Source organism: Temnothorax nylanderi, unplaced genomic scaffold (assembly GCF_030848795.1).
Source record: "Temnothorax nylanderi isolate EJ_2023f unplaced genomic scaffold, tnyl_v1.0 TNYL_tig0193_pilon, whole genome shotgun sequence".
NCBI lineage: Eukaryota > Metazoa > Arthropoda > Insecta > Hymenoptera > Formicidae > Temnothorax > Temnothorax nylanderi.
The window spans coordinates 103,137-123,058 of record NW_027249255.1 but is presented as its reverse complement, the minus strand read 5'-3'; the positions used below and the strand labels follow the sequence as shown (position 1 = coordinate 123,058).

The following is a 19,922-nucleotide window of genomic DNA, read 5'->3' as shown; positions in this document are numbered from 1 at the left end:
TAAAAAATATATGACCAATTTTTTAAATATTAGTTTTTTATGCCCAAATAAATTTAATTTTGTTTTTTACTAACGATAATTATATTATACCTTTTTTTAATTAAGTTAAGTAAAGAAGATAATGTATATATATTTTTCTATTTCTGTATATACAGATATACAGAATAATCTTAAGTAGATTTCTAAATAAAAAATAAAAAGAAATTAAAAACTTTAATAGTAATTTATTGAAGATTTTACAAGAGATACATATCTTATAAATTCTTTAACTTTTACGTACAATTAATTGATCAGTTAAATTAAAAAAAAATTGCTCTTTCATCATTGTTATTACTGCAAAAAGCTCGAAGATTCTATATTAAGACTTTACAAGTATCTTTTTGTATTAAGAATTGTTGGCACTCGATTCAATTAGTCCTTACATCGATGTACTGTGTCTACAAATTACCTGAACATCGCCTGTTAATAAGAATAATTAATTAATTATAGTATTTGATTTTTAATGACTATATCTCTCATGTATCTTATAAGACTAAAAAGAGCATTAGGGAAAAAGAATTTAATAATAATAATAATAATAATATATAATTTAAGAAATATATAAGCATAGATTTTTCATATATTAGTATGAATAATTTTAACTTTATTTTTTAGCGATAAGTGCTTCTTTAAATGCTTTTTAAAGATCTTTTTTTAAATAAATTTTTATCGATAAATTTTATTTTTTTAGACCATCTTAAGATAAATATGTATAATTTATAAACTTGCTATTATACATCGTTATATTAGATAATCTAATAAAATTTGATAATCTTCATACCTAGATCCTGTCTATTTTGACGTTTTCGTAATATCAGATATATCATTATTATAACTGTTAGAAGTAATATTCCACCTGCGATTCCACTTGTTAGTTTGATTATTTTTCCTTGATCCTTATATTGACTGCTTAATGCAAGACATTCTAGTATGAAAAAGTGATAAGTCTTTATTAGTTTATTGCAAAGTATTGAAAGAAAAACAAAAGATTTCAAAATTTAAGATGAGTAGATATAAAAATCGTTACATAATAACTGATGTAGTAAACGTTTTAAATAATACTCATAAATATTCCATAGAATATTTTCGAATTATTGTGCTTTGAAATTATTTTTTCATCGAAAAATTTGGGATTAAAGCAGAAAATAATTTTGACATATTATGTAAAAGAATATTTAACATTTAACTATATTGCGACTGTATAAATATTCGAGAAAGTGTAACAAGGAAGTAAGTGTAAAATTTTCAGTGTTTTAATAAACTTATATCATTACGTAATAAAAAAAAATATTTTTTAATACTTGAAACTTTAATACTTAAAATTTACTAATTTATTTTTTAAGCTGTAGAAATGTAATAAATAAATTTATTTCAAATGGATGTAATATATTTATACAAAAAATCTTTTAAACACACCTTCATTCATTAAGCAACCAATTTGCGTCTCACTCTTTGTACCGTTGACCAACATCTTAAAGCACAAAGTTTCATTACTTACTTTACCGATACACTCGGAACATGCTGGGTTATTCATGAGTATATGCTCGATAGTAGCATTCTGTTCTTTAATAATTGTCAATCTGCAAAAGGTAAATGATTCACAGACGATTCATAAGCAATTTATTTTAGATATCATCATATAATCAAAGTTTTTCTGATAATATAAACGTGTTCTAACGTTGCGACGCTCATTTTTTTGCTCATTTAATCGTGAATGAATAAATGCTTCGGGAAGCATCAATTTATAATATTATAATGCCCTTAACGGATTCGTATATATACTTACTGCTCAGTACGATTTCCTTCTTCGTTCAAGATCAAAACGCACAACGTTGGCCGATCGCAGTGCGGTCCGGCCCATCCGTAATCACACTCGCAAGTCCTTCGTTCCGCGACGCACTCGCCGTGAGTCCCGCAACCGCCCTGGCACGCGTGCACGCAGGTGTCTTCGATCTTCACGAAACCGGCACGACATCGGCACTCACCTGGTGCCTCGCACTCGCCGTTGTCGCAATTCTCGCAATGCGGCACGCATCTACTTCCGTTTCTCGTTTCATTCTCAGGGACAATCGAGGATCGAGATTTCTCTATTCCCAATAGTGCGAGTTCGAGGTTCGCGCCCGCAAGGACGAATCCATCGTCGCATTCGCAAACTTCGGGCGCGACGCACGTGCCGTTGCCGCAGCTCGCGCAGACGGGCTCGCATCCGCCGATTTTCGCGTTTCGATAGCCGTCGAAACACGCGCAGAGGTCCGGCGCCGTGCACGTGCCGTTGCCGCACTCGACGCCGCAGATCGGCTCGCATCCGAACGGGACGTCTCCTCCGTCGTAATAAATCATGCGATAACCGTTCTTGCAGACGCAGAGATCGGGCGCCTCGCAGATACCGTTTATCTCGCAGGCCGGGTGACAGATAGGGTCGCACATGTTCGTCTTATTGTTAGGACTCGCCGATGTACGGTAGCCCGGATTGCAGCTGCATACGTCGGGCTGCACGCAGATACCGTTCTTGCAACTCGGATCGCAAATAGGCTCGCAGAGGCTCGTACGTACGATTACCCTCGGTAGGTTGATAACCGGATTTGCAGGTGCATTCGTTTGGCGCGGTGCAATATCCATTGACGCAATCAGTCTCGCAGAATGGCTCGCATACGTCATGCGAAGAATTGGAAGGGCGATAGCCCTTGTTGCACGTGCAAGTTTCAGGCTCGCTGCAGAAGCCGTTGATGCAATTCTGGACACATGTGGGTTCGCACCGGAAGCTGATATTATTGATGCCTGGTCGAAAAGGCTGATAGCCATCATCGCAATTGCACGTATTCGGCGCAATGCAGTATCCATTGATGCACGCTATATCACAGACTGGTTCGCAAATCGAGATACCGGGAAAATATTCTGGAAACTGAAAAGCAATATTTTTCGTGTAATAAAGAATTAGCCTATGACGCTTCTTGAAACAACAGAAATAGCATTTTTTATTTTAAATATGTATATGTGCGTTGGGGGAATTTAGTATAATTAGTTAAAGTCGCTAAATAACAAATTTTATCCGACAAATCTTTAATACTAACTATTCTTTTCTTTTCGACCAGTCGATATCCCTCGTAGCAGGTACAGACATCCGGCGCAGTACACACGCCGAACGGTTGTGAACGCGTATCCGTCGCAACAATAATATTCTCTGCGATGTGATCTGCGAGACTAAGAATATAAACGCGAGATTTCACGTATTAGCAATATCAAAATATTTATTTATATGCGCGAAAGAGTAAGTAGGAAGTTAAATAATAAAAATTCTATCTTGAGAGAATAATACCAATAAGAGATATTTGATAATAAGCGACTCGATTAGCAGAGCGATGGTAGTTTTTTTTTTACAAAAATTTGATCAACGTTTTAAAATATTAATATTAAACATTACGAGATAAGCTGCATTTTATTGCACATTTTATTGAAGGTAATATTACTGTAAAAGTTATCAGTTACGATTAATATTACTTTTACACTTCTAATTAAAATTTTATTTGTCCTGTTGGTTTTCGATTTTAATCGACATCTGTTGATAGCACAAGGCCAGAACTGGGGCAGTAATTACAGTCTGAAGGAGGTGACCGATATATTGCGGCCACACATGCCGAAAATGTCTCGAGAATTTAATTATCATTGAATGGTTGTAAACCATCAGCGTCAATTGCGTCACGTCTCGTATTACACGGCTCGCTCATTATGAAAGCTATTCATGGATAATATTACCATTGATAATATTAGTGATTGATCGCAATGGAGTATATTGTAATAAATTAAATTTGCGTTCGCAATAGATAACATTTATTTTGACAAATAATTTTATATAATGTTTCTATTACTATCATCAAAACATTTTGATACATATGCTCAAAGGAATAACAAACTTGATTAAACTTATATGAAAATATTATTACTATAGCAGCGCGATTATTGAATGAATATTACTTATCTTTGTCTTACGATATGTCGTCAACGAACAATAAAATATGATCTAGTGTATCATTACTATTACAACTGTCCTATTTATCATCATTATCACAGTTACTGCAGTCTATTTTTCTACTGTCTTAGTTTTGATGTCTTCCTTAAAATTAGATTTCAGGCAACAAAATCTCGGTAGCGGGAGATTCTCGCACAAAAATGTTTGTTGATGTACCTGCTGCAACAAATATTTAAAGATAGTTATCTCGTCGTCGCTTAGAATACAATAAAATATTAATTCTAAAGTTTATTAAGCGTCTTAAAAGCGAGTTGATATCGTGCAAACTGCGAGCGTTTGTCTTATCATTCACGTTAAATAATTTGTTATCACGCTTTATGTATACAGTTCAAAATACGATGTTGTAACTATCTTTTAGTTACGATTTTGTTAAAACGTAAAATTATTATAAATTATGATATTAACACATTTTGAAGAATACCTATAGCCAATTTCTTCTTTTGATGTTTGCGATATATGAAATATGCTGCCACTATCAGACCTATGACTAATAATATAGCGAGAATCACGAAAGGCCAAACTATTATGGTAACGTTACTCGAGGTGTCGTAAAGAGACATCGCGTAACAAGGCAAATCTGCAAAATGAAAAGCAATAGAGATGAAACTAACGCATTTAAATGTTTTTTTTATGATAGATAGAATCATAAAAAAATCACATTTCTCCTTAACATTAGTTTCGGATTATTTTTATCAGTGTGTAGTTTTCTTTGCAAGCAAACTTTTTGAAGCTAGTTTTCTAGATGTTTGTTTTTATACAATAAATTAGAAGTATTTTTAATCAATTTATGGAAACAGGCTCTGATGTTTTGCAAGTAATATTTGCTGATTTCTGACAATTATTTAGAAAAGTTTATGTAACACACTCCCCTTTTATCGATATATTAATATAAAACAATCTATATAACTAATACTAAGCACAAAAATTATTCTGAAAGAAATTGAAAATAGTTCTTTCCTAAATTTTTAAAATTCTTTGACATTATGAAAGCGATTACGCGATAATCGAAAAGAGATTAATAGAACATTAGTTATAAACTTTCATACATAATTACAAAAACTTATGTCGTTACTGAAAAAGATCTAATTAATTTCTAAGTTGCAAATACCTGTATTAAGAAAACAGCTGACAGTCAAATTGTGTTCATAATTTTCCATCACATAGCACACTGTTTTGTTGTCCAAAGAATCGTAGCATTGAGAACAATACGGTGCATCTTCGTAAGCTCGCTTGATTGTGCTATTTGCAAAATGAAGCAAGCCTCTGCAATCATATTTACGAATTATAAGATTCGTCTAGTCAATTATTGAGCGTGGCGGGCGCTCTTTGCGAGGCCACGGGAAATCGGCGAGTCAGTAGTATTCACCTCTTCTTGACTTTCTCGTAAGCCATCTTTATAACGCACAAGGACGGTTGATCGCAATCCAATCCTGTCCATCCGAAGTGACACTCGCATCTGTAGTGGTCGCGATCGGTCGAAATGATACAGTCGCCATGTCCGCTGCAGTTGCGAGTACATACAGGGATGCACTCCGGTTTCGAGTGATGGTCGATGTTCGGTATGAAACCATGGTTACAAATGCACTCATTCGGGCCGACGCACTCGCCGTTCTCGCAGCCCCTTTCGCAAATCGCCTTGCAGACGTCGTCTCCAAATTTATCGATACCAAATTTCTGAAGCGCGTAGCCTTCACGACACGCGCAGTGATCCGGCGCAGTGCACATACCGTCTAAGCACCCTCGGTTGCAGATGGGTATGCAAGCACCGGCCGTGTCCTTCCTGTAACCGTCGTCGCAAACGCAAATGCCAGACTCGTGACACGTCCCGTTTTCTCCGCACGAGAGAGCGTTGCAAGGAGGTCTTTTGAGACGATTACAAAAGCGCGTCATATGTTCGTTTTTAAAGTCACTGTCTTCGAGCCACTCCGGATAGTAACCCGGATCGCAGGTGCATACGTTTGGCGCGGTGCACTTACCATTGTAGCACTCGAAATCGCAAACCGGTTGGCAGATATGTCTCGCAGATATTTCGGACTAGTTGTTTGGCAGTCGAAAATCAAATGAGTTTAATTGAAAAAATTTCAATTAGTTGTGATTAAAAAAATCGTTTAAAAATAACACTCCTCTGAGGCTACGGTCAACGTGACGCTACAAATGCTTTGGAGCGTTCTTCTTCTCTTTCTTTCTTCATTGAAAGAAAAGAGAAGAGGAATGCTTCGAAGCATTTGTAGCGTCACGTTGACCGTAGCCTGAATCAAACGACTGCTTCGAATCGATAAAATACGATATAATTTGATTGTGCTGTCTGTCCGTCATGTATTACTTGGATAGGTACTGATACCAATAGGTTTATTCAACGATGAAAAAAGTTTGAATATATACTGGCCATTTCAAATCGCGATAACTCGGCAACGGGAACCCAAGCTCAATTTTTAAAAGGAATTTTCAGGCTTTCGGAAAGTCTCAAGTGAAATTGATAAAATTTTTTTTTAACTTTGTGCGTGATTTGAAAGTTAAAGTTAAAGTTTAAAGACATATTAATCCTGTCCAGTACCGTTTTTAAGAATTATTTAGGCAATAATCGTGACTTGTTAAACGTATATGTTCGTCGTGACTTAATTAAAATTTCTTTTTACTGATAATAATACTAAAAATTTTATAAAAAGTTATGATTTTATTATGATTAAGAAAAAAAAATCGCTTTTTAGAAGATTAGAATTTTTTTCTCGCGTGATGAGTGGTTTTTAGATATTTTGTCAAAAGTTTTGGCTATATAATAACGTTTACATCTTATTGTACAGATATACTTGCCAATTCGGGAAACAGTGTTTTCGAAAAATTTTCATGCAGCTCTGTTATAATTAACTGTGCGTCTGAGCGATACCCTTCGAAGCAAGTGCATTCATTGGGCGACGTGCATTCTCCGTTGGGTCCACAAGGTATCGTGCAGATCGGCTTGCTTTGAGTCGAGTTAGATAAAACGACAGATGTATTGGACACTGTTTGATTTTCATGTAAGCATGTTCCGGGCGCGACGCATATGCCACCACCGCACATATCATTTTCGCAGATCGGCTCACATATATCTTTGGAGTTGTTACGGAGTCTGTAGCCTTCGTTACAGCCGCATGTGTGCGGCGCCACGCACTTGCCCATTTTGCAGGGCTCCCAGCAGTGCGGTTCGCAGACGGTCCCGTTCGCAGCGTGATACCTCTGAGTGTAACCGATTTTGCACACGCAAAACCCCGGCCTTATGCACATCCCGAAAGCGCCGCACGAATCGCACTTAGGCCTGCAGATGAATGAATTGTTCTCGTCCTTCTCGTAGCCGTCCGCGCACTTGCAGACGTTAGGGGCCACACAAAGACCGTTCCGGCACTCAGTATCGCAAGCGGGTTCGCACATGAACTTAAAGACGTAGGTCTCGTGATGGAATCTCTTGCGTTGCCTGTAACCAGAAGGACACGTGCACACGTTCGGCTCGGTGCAGTATCCGTGAGTTTCCTCGCATTGCGCGGGGCAGACAGGTCGACAGGTGAATCCGTCCGATTCCAACAAATATCCCTCGTTGCAATTGCAAACCCCAGGATCGACACAGGTACCGTTGACGCAATCGTTTGTGCACTGCGACACGCACGAGCCGTTGCTTGACATGCGGTATCCTGTGTTGCAGGTGCACACGTCCGGCTCCTTGCAAGTACCATTTTGGCACGACTGCGGGCAACGCGGTACGCACATTGCACCGGATTGCACGTAGCCTTCGCAGCATGTCAACTCCGTGTGAAACTGTAATACTCGTAATTGGCAAATTAGCGGATTATAGTTGTAGTATAAGCAAACAAGTAAACAAGAGATTGACAAATCGTTTGCAAAATAAAAATAAAGACGAAAAGCTTGCTGATTTATACGAAAATTGTTCTCTCTCTTATTTCTTCTTTATTTCTTCATCGCGTTATTTATCAGCTTGATTACCTCTTTCTTATAATTCGATCGAGTCTTGATTTGATAGGGTTCCCCAGGCATCGCATGTTCTGGTTTATATCTATATGTTTCCATATAAGGAACTAATCGTGATACGTTTCGACTGCAATAAAATTAGCAAAATTAATATACGCATTAACACATGTAAACGCGTAATTTGCAAGGTATTTCGAAGAAATTATCTTAAAAATTGATATGTAAATAGAGTATAATAACAAATATAAAGTATACCTGACCTTTCATTGCACCTTGAATTATTGAATATCTTTAAAGCGTCATCTTTCTTTAGTTCGAGCTGGGACGATGGAGGGTCGTGATCAAGTGAAATTGCGTTTACTTTTAAAAATAGTATCTTGATAGCCAAAAGAGCGATCAAACTATTAAACAACCCCATGATTTGTCACCTCTATTACGAAGTCGTGTTCACTCCGTGATGTTTATAGACCGACTGTTAAAGTGCTTCCTTCCCATATATCATCGCTCGTTTATCTCTTGCTTCGCATGTGTATGACACACCAATACATACTATGTTATTCTTTTGAAGCAGGATATGCTGTATTATCAAGCCGAGCCGTCCCATGACGCGTAGAAGCTCGGCCTTGACAAATTACACCAAGTCATCCCGAGCCACGTGTCATAGGACCCGGCAGACCGGGATAGGTCACTAACGTACGCGACTCGCGGTTCGTGGCTCGTCGTTCCTTTTGAGAGTCGATAAATAGAGAAACTTCTTTAGGATATGAAATTTTCATTTCCTTTTATTGTAATTTAAACTTCGTTAAATAATCTGTTTCGCGGACTACTTATATCGTTCTCATGATTGTGAAATTTCAATTGCTCTCTGACATTTTGGGTTAAATATTATCGGAGTCATAGAACTTATCGAGCTACTAACCACCGATAGCGTTGATGCGTTCGATTCGTCAATTTGCCTAGGCTTGTCGAAAAATATATGTTGCGCGTCTAAGCAAATGTGATTTAAATTGATGGCAGAATAAGAATAGGACTCTCAATAATTAAAATAACAAAGTGGGGTAAAAATGAGCAATCAGAGAACAACGCGATTGTTGGTGTGTAAGTAGTCACAATATTTATAGTTACAATTAATCGTACATATTATTACGCAAAATGGTCGTTTCGATTTGAGCCATTTTCAGCGATGTCAAATGATAAATGATAATTAATTTTCAACGTTTATTAAGTCAGCAATAAGTAATTCTTGATAGCGTGGTCAAAAAGTTATGTGGATAAAAAAGTTGGCATTAAAATTCATGGCTACTTAATGTTCTGTAATCAGGACAAACCTGACACACGAAAATTAAAAATTGAAAATACAAAACAATTAAAAATAGAAAAAACTCACCAAGTAGTGGTCTCAAGAACGTGAGATTAAAAATGAAGCCGTGGAGATAAAATCCATAAAAACCAAAAACGTGATTCAATTGTTAACTCGTATGTTAACTTATGAAGAGTGATCGAATGAGAAAACCTTGAAACTTTTAGAAGCATACGAGAAAGAAGAATTATTGTGGAACTTGAGGCATTCTTTGCATACGCTATATTAATTTTTCCAAGAATTATTTGATTCTTGGAAAAGAATGGAAACAATATTAAACATTCTAATTAAATGATTAAAAAAAGAAGAGATGTATTATTGCTGCACCGAGCACGATCTTTTCTCGTTGGCTATCTATTTCAAACTGATGAGCTGAAGACTATGAGCCTGTATGAGTTTAAACTAGACGAGCTAACGCGTCCATGGGACCTTTTATAGTTCGTTGCTTGCTAATTCGTGAGACGAATTTATTGACAGGCATATATATAAGCCACGTGTCGTGACGAACTACACGTCGTAAAACTCCGGTTTGAAAGTTACTCAAAGCCTGTGTGTTCGTAGCGTAAAGTTTATTTTAAAGTCGATTACTCGTGTTGAGACAAATTCACCCGAAACAGGATTAACAGAAACATATATTTTAGAAATTACTATTTATTCGAAAACAGGTGCAATTATGCGAAAGAGTTTAGGTGTAATGTCCGTTTGCTATGTTGAACAATAGTTTTTGGATGACGATAATGATAATATTTAATATAAAATATCAGAAAATATAATAGTTTTGTCAGAATAATCATGAGAACGATAAGTAGTCCACGAAGCAGATTATTTGACGAAGTGTCAATTATTTAAATTACAATAGAAGGAAATACAAATTTCATATCTTAAGAGAGATTCTCTACAACACAGCTTTATAATGTTTCGTACGACATAAATTTTTATTTATTTATATGCCTCGTAGAATCATGTTTCTTATAAAACTCAGAATAATTTGGAAAAATAAATATAAACTGTGAACTTATTAATGGCAAATTTTTGATGGTGTATATGTGTTTTTTAACAATTAATTTAAAAAATATATGACCAATTTTTTAAATATTAGTTTTTTATGCCCAAATAAATTTAATTTTGTTTTTTACTAACAATAATTATATTATACCTTTTGATAATTAAATTAAGTAAAGAAGATATATATTTTTCTATTTCTGTATATACAGATATACAGAATAATCTTAAATAGATTTCTAAGTAAAAAATAAATAGAAATTTAAAACTTTAATAGTAATTTATTGAAGATTTTACAAGAAATACATATCTTATAAATTCTTTAACTTTTACTTACAATTGATCAGTTAAATTAATAAAAAATTACTCTTTCATCATTGTTATTACTGCAAAAAGCTCGAAGATTCTATATTAAGACTTTACAAGTATCTTTTTGTATTAAGAATTGTTGGCACTCGATTCAATTAGTCCTTGCATCGAAGTACTGTGTCTACAAATTACCTGAACATCGCCTGTTAATAAGAATAATTAATTAATTATAGTATTTGATTTTTAATGTCTATATCTCTCATGTATCTTATAAGACTAAAAAGAGCATTAGGGAAAAAGAATTTAATAATAATAATAATAATATATAATTTAAGAAATATATAAGCATAGATTTTTTATATATTAGTATGAATAATTTTAACTTTATTTTTTATCGATAAGTGCTTCTTTAAATGCTTTTTAAAGATCTTTTTTACATGAATTTTTATCGATAAATTTTACCTTTCTAGACCATCTTAAGATGAATATGTATAATTTAGAAAATTGTTATTATACATCGTTATTTTATATAATCTAATAAAATTTGATAATCTTCATACCTAGATCCTGTCTATTTTGACGTTTTCGTAATATCAGATATATCATTATTATAACTGTTAGAAGTAATATTCCACCTGCGATTCCACTTGTTAGTTTGATTATTTTTCCTTGATCCTTATATTGACTGCTTAGTGCAAGACATTCTAGTATGAAAAAGTAATAAGTCCTTATTAGTTTATTGCAAAGTATTGAAAGAAAAACAGAAGATTTCAAAATTGATGATGAGTAGATATAAAAATCGTTAATAACTGATAGTAAACATTTCAAATAATACTCATAAATATTCCATGGAATATTTTCGAATTATTGTGCTTTGAAATTATTTTTTCATTGAAAAATTTGGGATTAAAGCAGAAAATAATTTTGACAAATTATGTAAAAGAATATTTAACATTTAACTCTATTGCGAGTATATAAATATTCGAGAAAGTGTAACAAGGGAGTAAGTGTAAAATTTTCAGTGTTTTAATAAATTTATATCATTACGTAATAAAAAAAATATTTTTTTAATTCTTGAAACTTTAATACTTAAAATTTACTAATTTATTTTTTAAGCTGTATGAATGTAATAAATAAATTTGCTTCAATTGAGATGTAATATATTTATACAAAAAAATCTATTTATAACAAACCTTCATTCATTAAGCAACCAATTTGCGTCTCATTCTTTGTACTGTTGACCAACATCTTAAAGCACAAAGTTTCATTACTTACTTTACCGATACACTCGGAACATGCTGGGTTATTCATGAGTATATTCTCGATCGTAGCATTCTGTTTTTTAATAATTGTCAATCTGCAAAAGGTAAATGATTCACAGACGATTCATATATAAGCAATTTATTTTAGATATCATCATAATCAAAGTTTTTCTGATAATATAAACGTGTTCTAACGTTGCGACGCTCATTTTTTTGCTCATTTAATCGTTAATGAATAAATGCTTCGGGAAGCATCAATTTATAATGCCCTTAACGGATTCGTATATATACTTACTGCTCAGTACGATTTCCTTCTTCGTTCAAGATCAAAACGCACAACGTTGGCCGATCGCAGTGCGGTCCGGCCCATCCGTAATCACACTCGCAAGTCCTTCGTTCCGCGACGCATTCGCCGTGAGTCCCGCAACCGTCCTGGCACGCGTGCACGCAGGTGTCTTCGATCTTCACGAAACCGGCACGACATCGGCACTCACTTGGTGCCTCGCACTCGCCGTTGTCGCAATTCTCGCAATGCGGCACGCATCTACTTCCGTTTCTCGTTTCATTCTCAGGGACAATCGAGGATCGAGATTTCTCTATTCCCAATAGTGCGAGTTCGAGGTTCGCGCCCGCAAGGACGAATCCATCGTCGCATTCGCAGACCTCGGGCGCGACGCACGTGCCGTTGCCGCAGCTCGCGCAGACGGGCTCGCATCCGCCGATTTTCGCGTTTCGATAACCGTCGAAACACGCGCAGAGGTCCGGCGCCGTGCACGTGCCGTTGCCGCACTCGACGCCGCAGATCGGCTCGCATCCGAACGGGACGTCTCCTCCGTCGTAATAAATCATGCGATAACCGTCCTTGCAGACGCAGAGATCGGGCGCCTCGCAGATACCGTTTATCTCGCAGGCCGGGTGACAGATAGGGTCGCACATGTTCGTCTTATTGTTAGGACTCGCCGATGTACGGTAGCCCGGATTGCAGCTGCATACGTCGGGCTGCACGCAGATACCGTTCTTGCAACTCGGATCGCAAATAGGCTCGCAGAGGCTCGTACGATTACCCTCGGTAGGTTGATAACCGGATTTGCAGGTGCATTCGTTTGGCGCGGTGCAATATCCATTGACGCAATCAGTCTCGCAGAATGGCTCGCATACGTCATGCGAAGAATTGGAAGGGCGATAGCCCTCGTTACACGTGCAAGTTTCAGGCTCGCTGCAGAAGCCGTTGACGCAATTCTGGACACATGTGGGTTCGCACCGGAAGCTGGTATTATTGACGCCTGACAGATGATAGCCATCATTGCAATTGCACGTATTAGGCGCAATGCAGTATCCATTGATGCACGCTATATCACAGACTGGCTCGCAAACCGATTTGTAGTAACTGGGAAGATTAAAAACCTGAAAAGCAATATTTTTCATGTAATAAAGAATTAGCCTATGACGCTTCTTGAAACAACAGAAATAGCATTTTTTATTTCAAATATGCATGTGCGTTGGGGGAATTTAGTATAATTATTTAAAGTCGCTAAATAACAAATTTTATCCGACAAATCTTTAATACTAACTATTCTTTTTTCTCCGACCAGTCGATATCCCTCGTAGCAGGTACAGACATCCGGCGCAGTACACACGCCGAACGGTTCGCAAGAGATTTCGCAGTGAGGCTTGCAAATGTGCTTCTCTGTTTCGTCGCCACTCAATTGGAATCCTTCGTTGCACGTGCATACGCCAGGCGCGGTGCATCGCCCATTGAGGCAAGCCTTCTCGCAGACCGGCTCGCAGACGTACCTTGAGTTCTCGAGCAGCCCGTAACCCGTGAAGCAGCTGCAGCTTTCGGGAGCCACGCAAGTGCCCATAACGCAAGCTTCGCTGCAGATTGGTTCGCAAACGCTCGGGGTTTTTAACGAGTAACCCTCGTCGCAGGTGCACACATTGGGCGCGGTGCACTTGCCGTAGAGACAATCGTGCTCGCACTTGGGCTTGCAGACGAATAAGTCGTATAGGTCAGGATCGTAACCGTGATCACAGGTGCAGGTATCAGGGGCTGTGCACTTGCCGTGAACGCACTCTCTTTCGCAGATAGGCTGGCACACCTAAACATAAAATGTGAATTTTTATTATTAATATATACGCTCTTCTTCTCTACATCGTGTCATCTTTGTCAACATCTTGTAATTTTTCAGCTTTTATTTTATGTCAACATCGATATCGTATTAACTAAGCAAAATTCAAATTGAATAAATAAATCAAACGAAATGTTTATATTGTTTACCTACTTCGGTTAATTCATCTTGTTCACTCATTTTGTATCCGTTCAAGCAGAGACATTTATCGGGCTCATAGCAATATGACCCTGTAGCGCACGGCACGCTGCAGACGGGTTCGCAGATATAACGATCGCTCAATTTATATTCAGAATGGTCGCTCAATTTATACCCAGAATTGCACTCGCAAGTTTCGGGTGCGACGCATGTGCCGTGTACACAAGGATAAGTGCATACAGGAACACAGCGTGATACGTTAGGTGCTGCCGTTTCTTGCGTGCGGTATCCGTAATTGCAGGTGCATTCGTTTGGACGTATGCATGTACCGTGTCCGCAGCTAGGTTGACAAATCGGTTTACACACTTGATGCGTAAAATAGATTTCCCTTTCGATTGTGGACGCGTATCCATCGCAACAATAATATTCTCTGCGATATGATCTGCGAGACTGAGAATATAAACGCGAGATTTCACGTATTAGCAATATCGAAATATCTATTTATATGCGCGAAAGAGTCGGTAGGATATTAGATAATAAAAAGTCTATCTTTAGATAATAATACAAATACGAGATGTTTGATAATAGGCGACTCGATTAACAGAACGATACTTATTAAAAATCGAAATGACAGTTTTTCCACAAAAATTTAATCAACGTTTTAAAATATTAATATTAACCATTACGAGATGCATATTTTATTGCAAATTTTGTTGAAGGTAATATTATTATAAAAGTTATCAGTTACGATCAATATTATTTTTACACTTCTAATTAAAAGATTCGTCCTTTTTTTAATCATTCAGCTCAATAATTTATATTTTAAAATTTTTATGTTTTACGGAATAATTATTTTATTTTTCAATAACAACAAATATCGTTATGTGCATCTATTATTAAACATATTTTGAATTTTGTTTCTATTATTTTATCGCAGGTATCACTTCAAACAGAAATTCTATGCTTGAAAACTTACCTCAATTCTATAGTTCCATCGAAAGCGTGTTTTATAAAAAATACCCCATGTTTTTACCTTATATGTTTCCACGTATGGGACTTCATGCGTCTCCCAAAAACTGTGTACGATTTTATCAATATTAGCTTGTATGCTACGCCGATGATATTGCGATAGTAGTATTAATAAGCATTATTTCGATTCGTAGAATATGACAAATCTTACCTAACGATTTTACTACAATTTGCTCCCTGAATTTGCTCCCTGAATACGGATAAAAAGTGTTCAGGAAGGGTCTCAGAAAGTGCTAAAACTTTAGTAATCAATCCGTCTTGTAGAACGACAAAAATAAATATAACGTACGAAAATTTCATAATTGCCATCAAATATGTTTAAACATATATTTTTGAAAAGAGACCCACTAACAAGGACGCGCGAGTGATCAGCGTGTAGATAGTTGCGTATGTTGCGTCGCAGCGTACACTGAGGCTTCTTTTCCTCTTTGCTACAATATAACGCGCTATCAGAATCCGGCAGGATGTCAGGCTGTTGTCAGGCAGTGACAATTAAATCCATGTGAAATTTCTGCTTATCAGTAAAATGAGTTTCTTTAATTTCAATAACTCCACTTCATAGAAATTACAACTGAAAACTTTTACAACGTCTCGCGTCGCAATTGTTAATTTATTTGTGCGTACAAAAAAGATTGCTTAGGGGAAAAAAATTAGAAATATATTTAAGATAAATTGATGAAAATTCTGGGTAAAACCAGTTACCAGTTCATACGTTGTGAATCATATGCTGGGTACAAAGTATCTCGTATCTTTTCTGGAAATAATAAAGATTTATTAAATTAGTCATACACACGCACACAGCACTAGCAGTTGCGGAATATTCATAGTTTGTGAATCGTTTTTAAGAAATGTGCATTGCGTCGAGCTCTGGAGAGAAAATGCATAATTGTTTTATGGCGTAAACGAATCGATTCCGCATGTTTAACAGTGCATAAACGGAACGGTACGTTTTCTTGAGCGAAACTTACGTTAAGTTGACGTACTGGGCCAAGGATGCAAGTCTGCGCATTAACCCATTTACCATGCAACAGCATCAGTTGGTGTATAAAATAAACTGCACGCGATTGCGTTTGAAGTTATTTTAATGTCATTTTTACATATCTTTCTACGTAGTGAATGAGACTGTAAGATTTATAGAGCGCTATTTTATTTTTATGCTCGCCTTTATAATTAACTTTATGATTTACTACATAATTAACGTATTCACTTGCCATCGGAGTCTTACATATTTAATACTTCGCTCGCTCTGAGAAAATTATATCTGTTGATTAGTCTACAAATTAGTTATTCATGAATATATATAGGATTAGTCATCAAAACAGTTATTGCAATTTCGAAACTGTTAAATGCGTGAGGATATTTTTATCTTTGCAGTAATGCTTCACGTATATTTGTTAAAATCGTCATGTATCGTTATTTATATCGCGTGAAATAAAAGACAAAAATTATTGTTTTATAATCTATGTTATCAGTTTATGTATACAAGTTCAGTTGATCATTATGATGATGACTGAAATGATTAGCTTCATTAAACTAATATCTAACAATATGTTTCGCGTCGTCAACTCGTTCATTCCACCGGAACGCATCTCTGCCGTCCTTTGACACCTTCCTTCCGGTATCCGGGATTGCATAGGCAAAGGTTCGGCGCGGTGCATACGCCGTTCGGACACCCGTTCACGCACACCGGCACGCATCTGGAACGCGTAGCGTCGCGAACGTCGTGCGTGTACCCGGGGTTGCAGGTGCACTGGTCCGGCCCGGTACACTGACCGTTCAAGCACGGATGCTGGCACATCTCGCCCGTGCCTGGTAGGTAGTGCGGAATGCATCTTCCGGTATCGGGATCGAGGCGGGATGCCAGATTGCAGGCACATATGTTCGGGCCGACGCATATGCCGCCCGGGCCGCAGCCGAATCTGCATTGCGGGGAGGTCGAGTTGATTGTGGACGTCGCGATGGTGATACATCTGCCGGTATCAGGATCAGCGGTGAATCCCGGCTCGCAGGTGCACCGATTGTATCCGATACACCGGCCATGCGGACCGCAGCCGTATCTGCAATCGCCGACGGGCTGCGACGTCGTCGCGGGGATGCATCTACCGGTGTCGGGATCGACGGTGTATCCGTATCCGCATTGCGATGAACCCGTGGTACCCGGGACGCATCTGCCGCTGTAACGGTCCCGCGTATACCCGGGTCTGCAGCTGCAAACGCCGGGCGCCATGCACTCGCCTCCGTCGCAACCGTCCGGGCAGTTTGGCGTGCAAAAGCCGGTACGATTCTGCGTGTAACCGATCCTGCATCTGCAAACGTTCGGCGCGACGCACTCGCCGTCGCGACAACCGGTCGGACAATGGGGCACGCAGGCCTCGCGATCGCCGGGAGGGTTGATGTATCTGTAAAACAATTGATGGTTACAATTACGTTACAATTTACATTTGTACACTTTGATGTGATTTGATGTCAAAGAAGGTACAACAGATTCTTAGAACTTTGTCAGGGATTCAGAATAAAAAGTTCGAACGTGTTAAAGAATTTCATTGAAAGACAGCATCTGTGAAACGTCCGATACACAAGATCAACCTGACACTTGTTCTGCAAAGCTAGTAATGTTTGCAAATTTATTATGTTTATAACGCGTGACTGCACTTCAAGCGGCAGCGTAAATAACAAATTATCTACGCAGATGGCCGTATGGAAATTACAAAACGGCTGATTTACATGCCTGTACGATAGCAGGTACACGCACGGCGTGTAATATCATTTTTGACGAATCCAACATTGATTTATCAATTATTCATACCGTAGGCAATCCGCTTAGCGAGAACCGGTTGCGAACGTACCGCGTGAGTGAGTACTACTACGTGAGTAAATCAGGGTTTAATTATCGCGCGGAATATCGCCGATGCGAGGGATTGCGCAGTCGGAGATCGGAGAGGACTGCGAAAGTGGGATAACGGTCGTTAATTACCCTTCGTTGCAGGTGCACACGCCCGGCCCGCTGCACGCACCGTGCGCGCAGCCGCCCTCGCACGCGGCCGCGCACTCCTTGCGTTCATTCAGAGCGAATCCCGGCCTGCAGCTGCAGACGCGCGGCGCCACGCATTCGCCGTGCCTGCATCCGTCGGGACAGATCGGTCTGCACTGGCCGTCGACCTCGTCGTAGCCCAATTTGCACATGCACACTTCGGGGGAGAAGCAATAGGCGTGCTCCTGGCACCGATACGAGCAGACGGGCATGCAGACGCCGTTGTCGGGACTCCATCCCGGCGGGCAGCTGCAGACATTCGGGGCCGTGCAACGGCCGCCGAAACAGCCGCGTTCGCATCGCGGCTCGCACAGGCTGCTCGTCACGTTACGCTCGTAGCCGTCGCAACAGTCCAAGATAGTGATAAAACCGTCATTAGGCTAAACAGACAATTTGTCTTATAATCGCCGTCGAAATTATTTAAATGGCTTACATCGGGTTTTTTTTCTGATTGCTAATTAGTGCGTGAAAAGATGTCGCGTTCTGAAACTTTATCTCCTGAGATTTATCAAGGTTTATTGATCAAGAAATCAATTGTTTCACAAGCTATCTTCGATTCGGAGAAACGATTACTTACAGGATAGTGACCTCCGGACGGCTGAGGAATGGTATTGTAAGGCGTTCCGCTGGAGTTTGAAGCTAAAACATGACTGTATCTGAAAGCCGCGGATATTAGTTATTATTTTTACGTCATTTCTTCCAATGGGTGTTGAAATATAAAGAAAAATGCGCGAGCAAAAAATAATGTTGGATCGCATTAGTGCCACGATTACAGCGTTCGTCTCGAACTAAAAAAAAAACTAATTACTTACGGCACCCTTTTGTAGCAAAGGCCATTTTGCGAGGAGTTGGTGCCATAATTCGCGTTAGGGTAACGCGGCCGATGCCCACCTTTTACACCGTCAATTGCCCAGGTGCCGCCGACACCAAGGCACGTAAAAACAATCAGACAAATTTGCAATCTCTGCATGTTGCATGTACGGTCGCGAATTTACTACTGGATGCTTATTTTCGGTTAGAGAGCGGGCATCTGGCCGCGATAAGGATGTCCCAGGGGTCAGCGGTTTTCTCAACTTCTCATTAAACTTGTCATTAAACTACGCAACACTCTTGTTCACGGAAACGGTTATCGGTTATGCGTATCGACATATGTCAGAGAGACCAAATGGGGCCAGAGCGTTCGTGCGCCCGTTTCTTCCACACTTTTACTCTTATCTAATTATTGATTAGGTCATCGCTATTAACTGGGCCATAATTGACTCATTAGGCACAGCTTTAATCGGGTGAATAAATTATTGATCGTGTGCGCACAAAGCGAAGGGACAAGATAACGTATCACAATTAATAATTTCAGCTCAACTATGCTATAAAAAGGCTCTTCGTGCGATGTGCGATGTGAATCATAAAAATTTGTAAGCTTTTACAAGATTTTTTTAGATTTTAGGTAAAAGTAGAAAAATGAAAATTCTTTTAAAATGACACTTGAGCACGTTGAAAATGATACAAAATGTAGGATATGAGAAAAAATAATATGTATGAAAGCCAGTTAAGAAATATATTCATTCACTTGCTTTATCTGAACGAGGTTATCTGGAAAAAAAAGATAATTGGGTTTATCACGGATGTTTGTTTTAATTAA

The 19,922-nt window shown here is 38.2% G+C and overlaps 2 protein-coding genes across 2 annotated transcripts; both read right to left on the bottom strand.

Moving 5' to 3' along the window:
* Nucleotides 1-204: 204 nt before the first annotated feature.
* LOC139778744 (uncharacterized) lies at nt 205-9,384 on the bottom strand. Its single transcript, XM_071716831.1, is given in 12 exon segments — nt 205-459; nt 821-964; nt 1,456-1,619; nt 1,826-2,586; nt 2,588-2,941; nt 3,111-3,271; nt 4,488-4,643; nt 5,175-5,329; nt 5,433-6,100; nt 6,878-7,852; nt 8,039-8,150; nt 8,284-9,384. Coding segments are annotated over 12 exon segments (3,849 nt in total). The 5' UTR covers nt 8,442-9,384; the 3' UTR covers nt 205-418.
* A 1,262-nt stretch (nt 9,385-10,646) lies between these two features.
* On the bottom strand, nt 10,647-19,354 carry LOC139778743 (uncharacterized). Its single transcript, XM_071716830.1, has 12 exons — nt 19,096-19,354; nt 18,861-18,939; nt 18,227-18,663; nt 16,824-17,651; nt 15,404-15,565; nt 15,200-15,299; nt 14,239-14,673; nt 13,528-14,055; nt 12,252-13,360; nt 11,888-12,051; nt 11,255-11,398; nt 10,647-10,897 (listed from the first exon to the last, which is right to left on the bottom strand). Exons 1-12 carry the CDS (start codon nt 19,251-19,253, stop codon nt 10,824-10,826), a joined length of 4,218 nt encoding a protein of 1,405 aa, XP_071572931.1. The 5' UTR covers nt 19,254-19,354; the 3' UTR covers nt 10,647-10,823.
* Between the last annotated feature and the right edge of the window lie 568 nt (nt 19,355-19,922).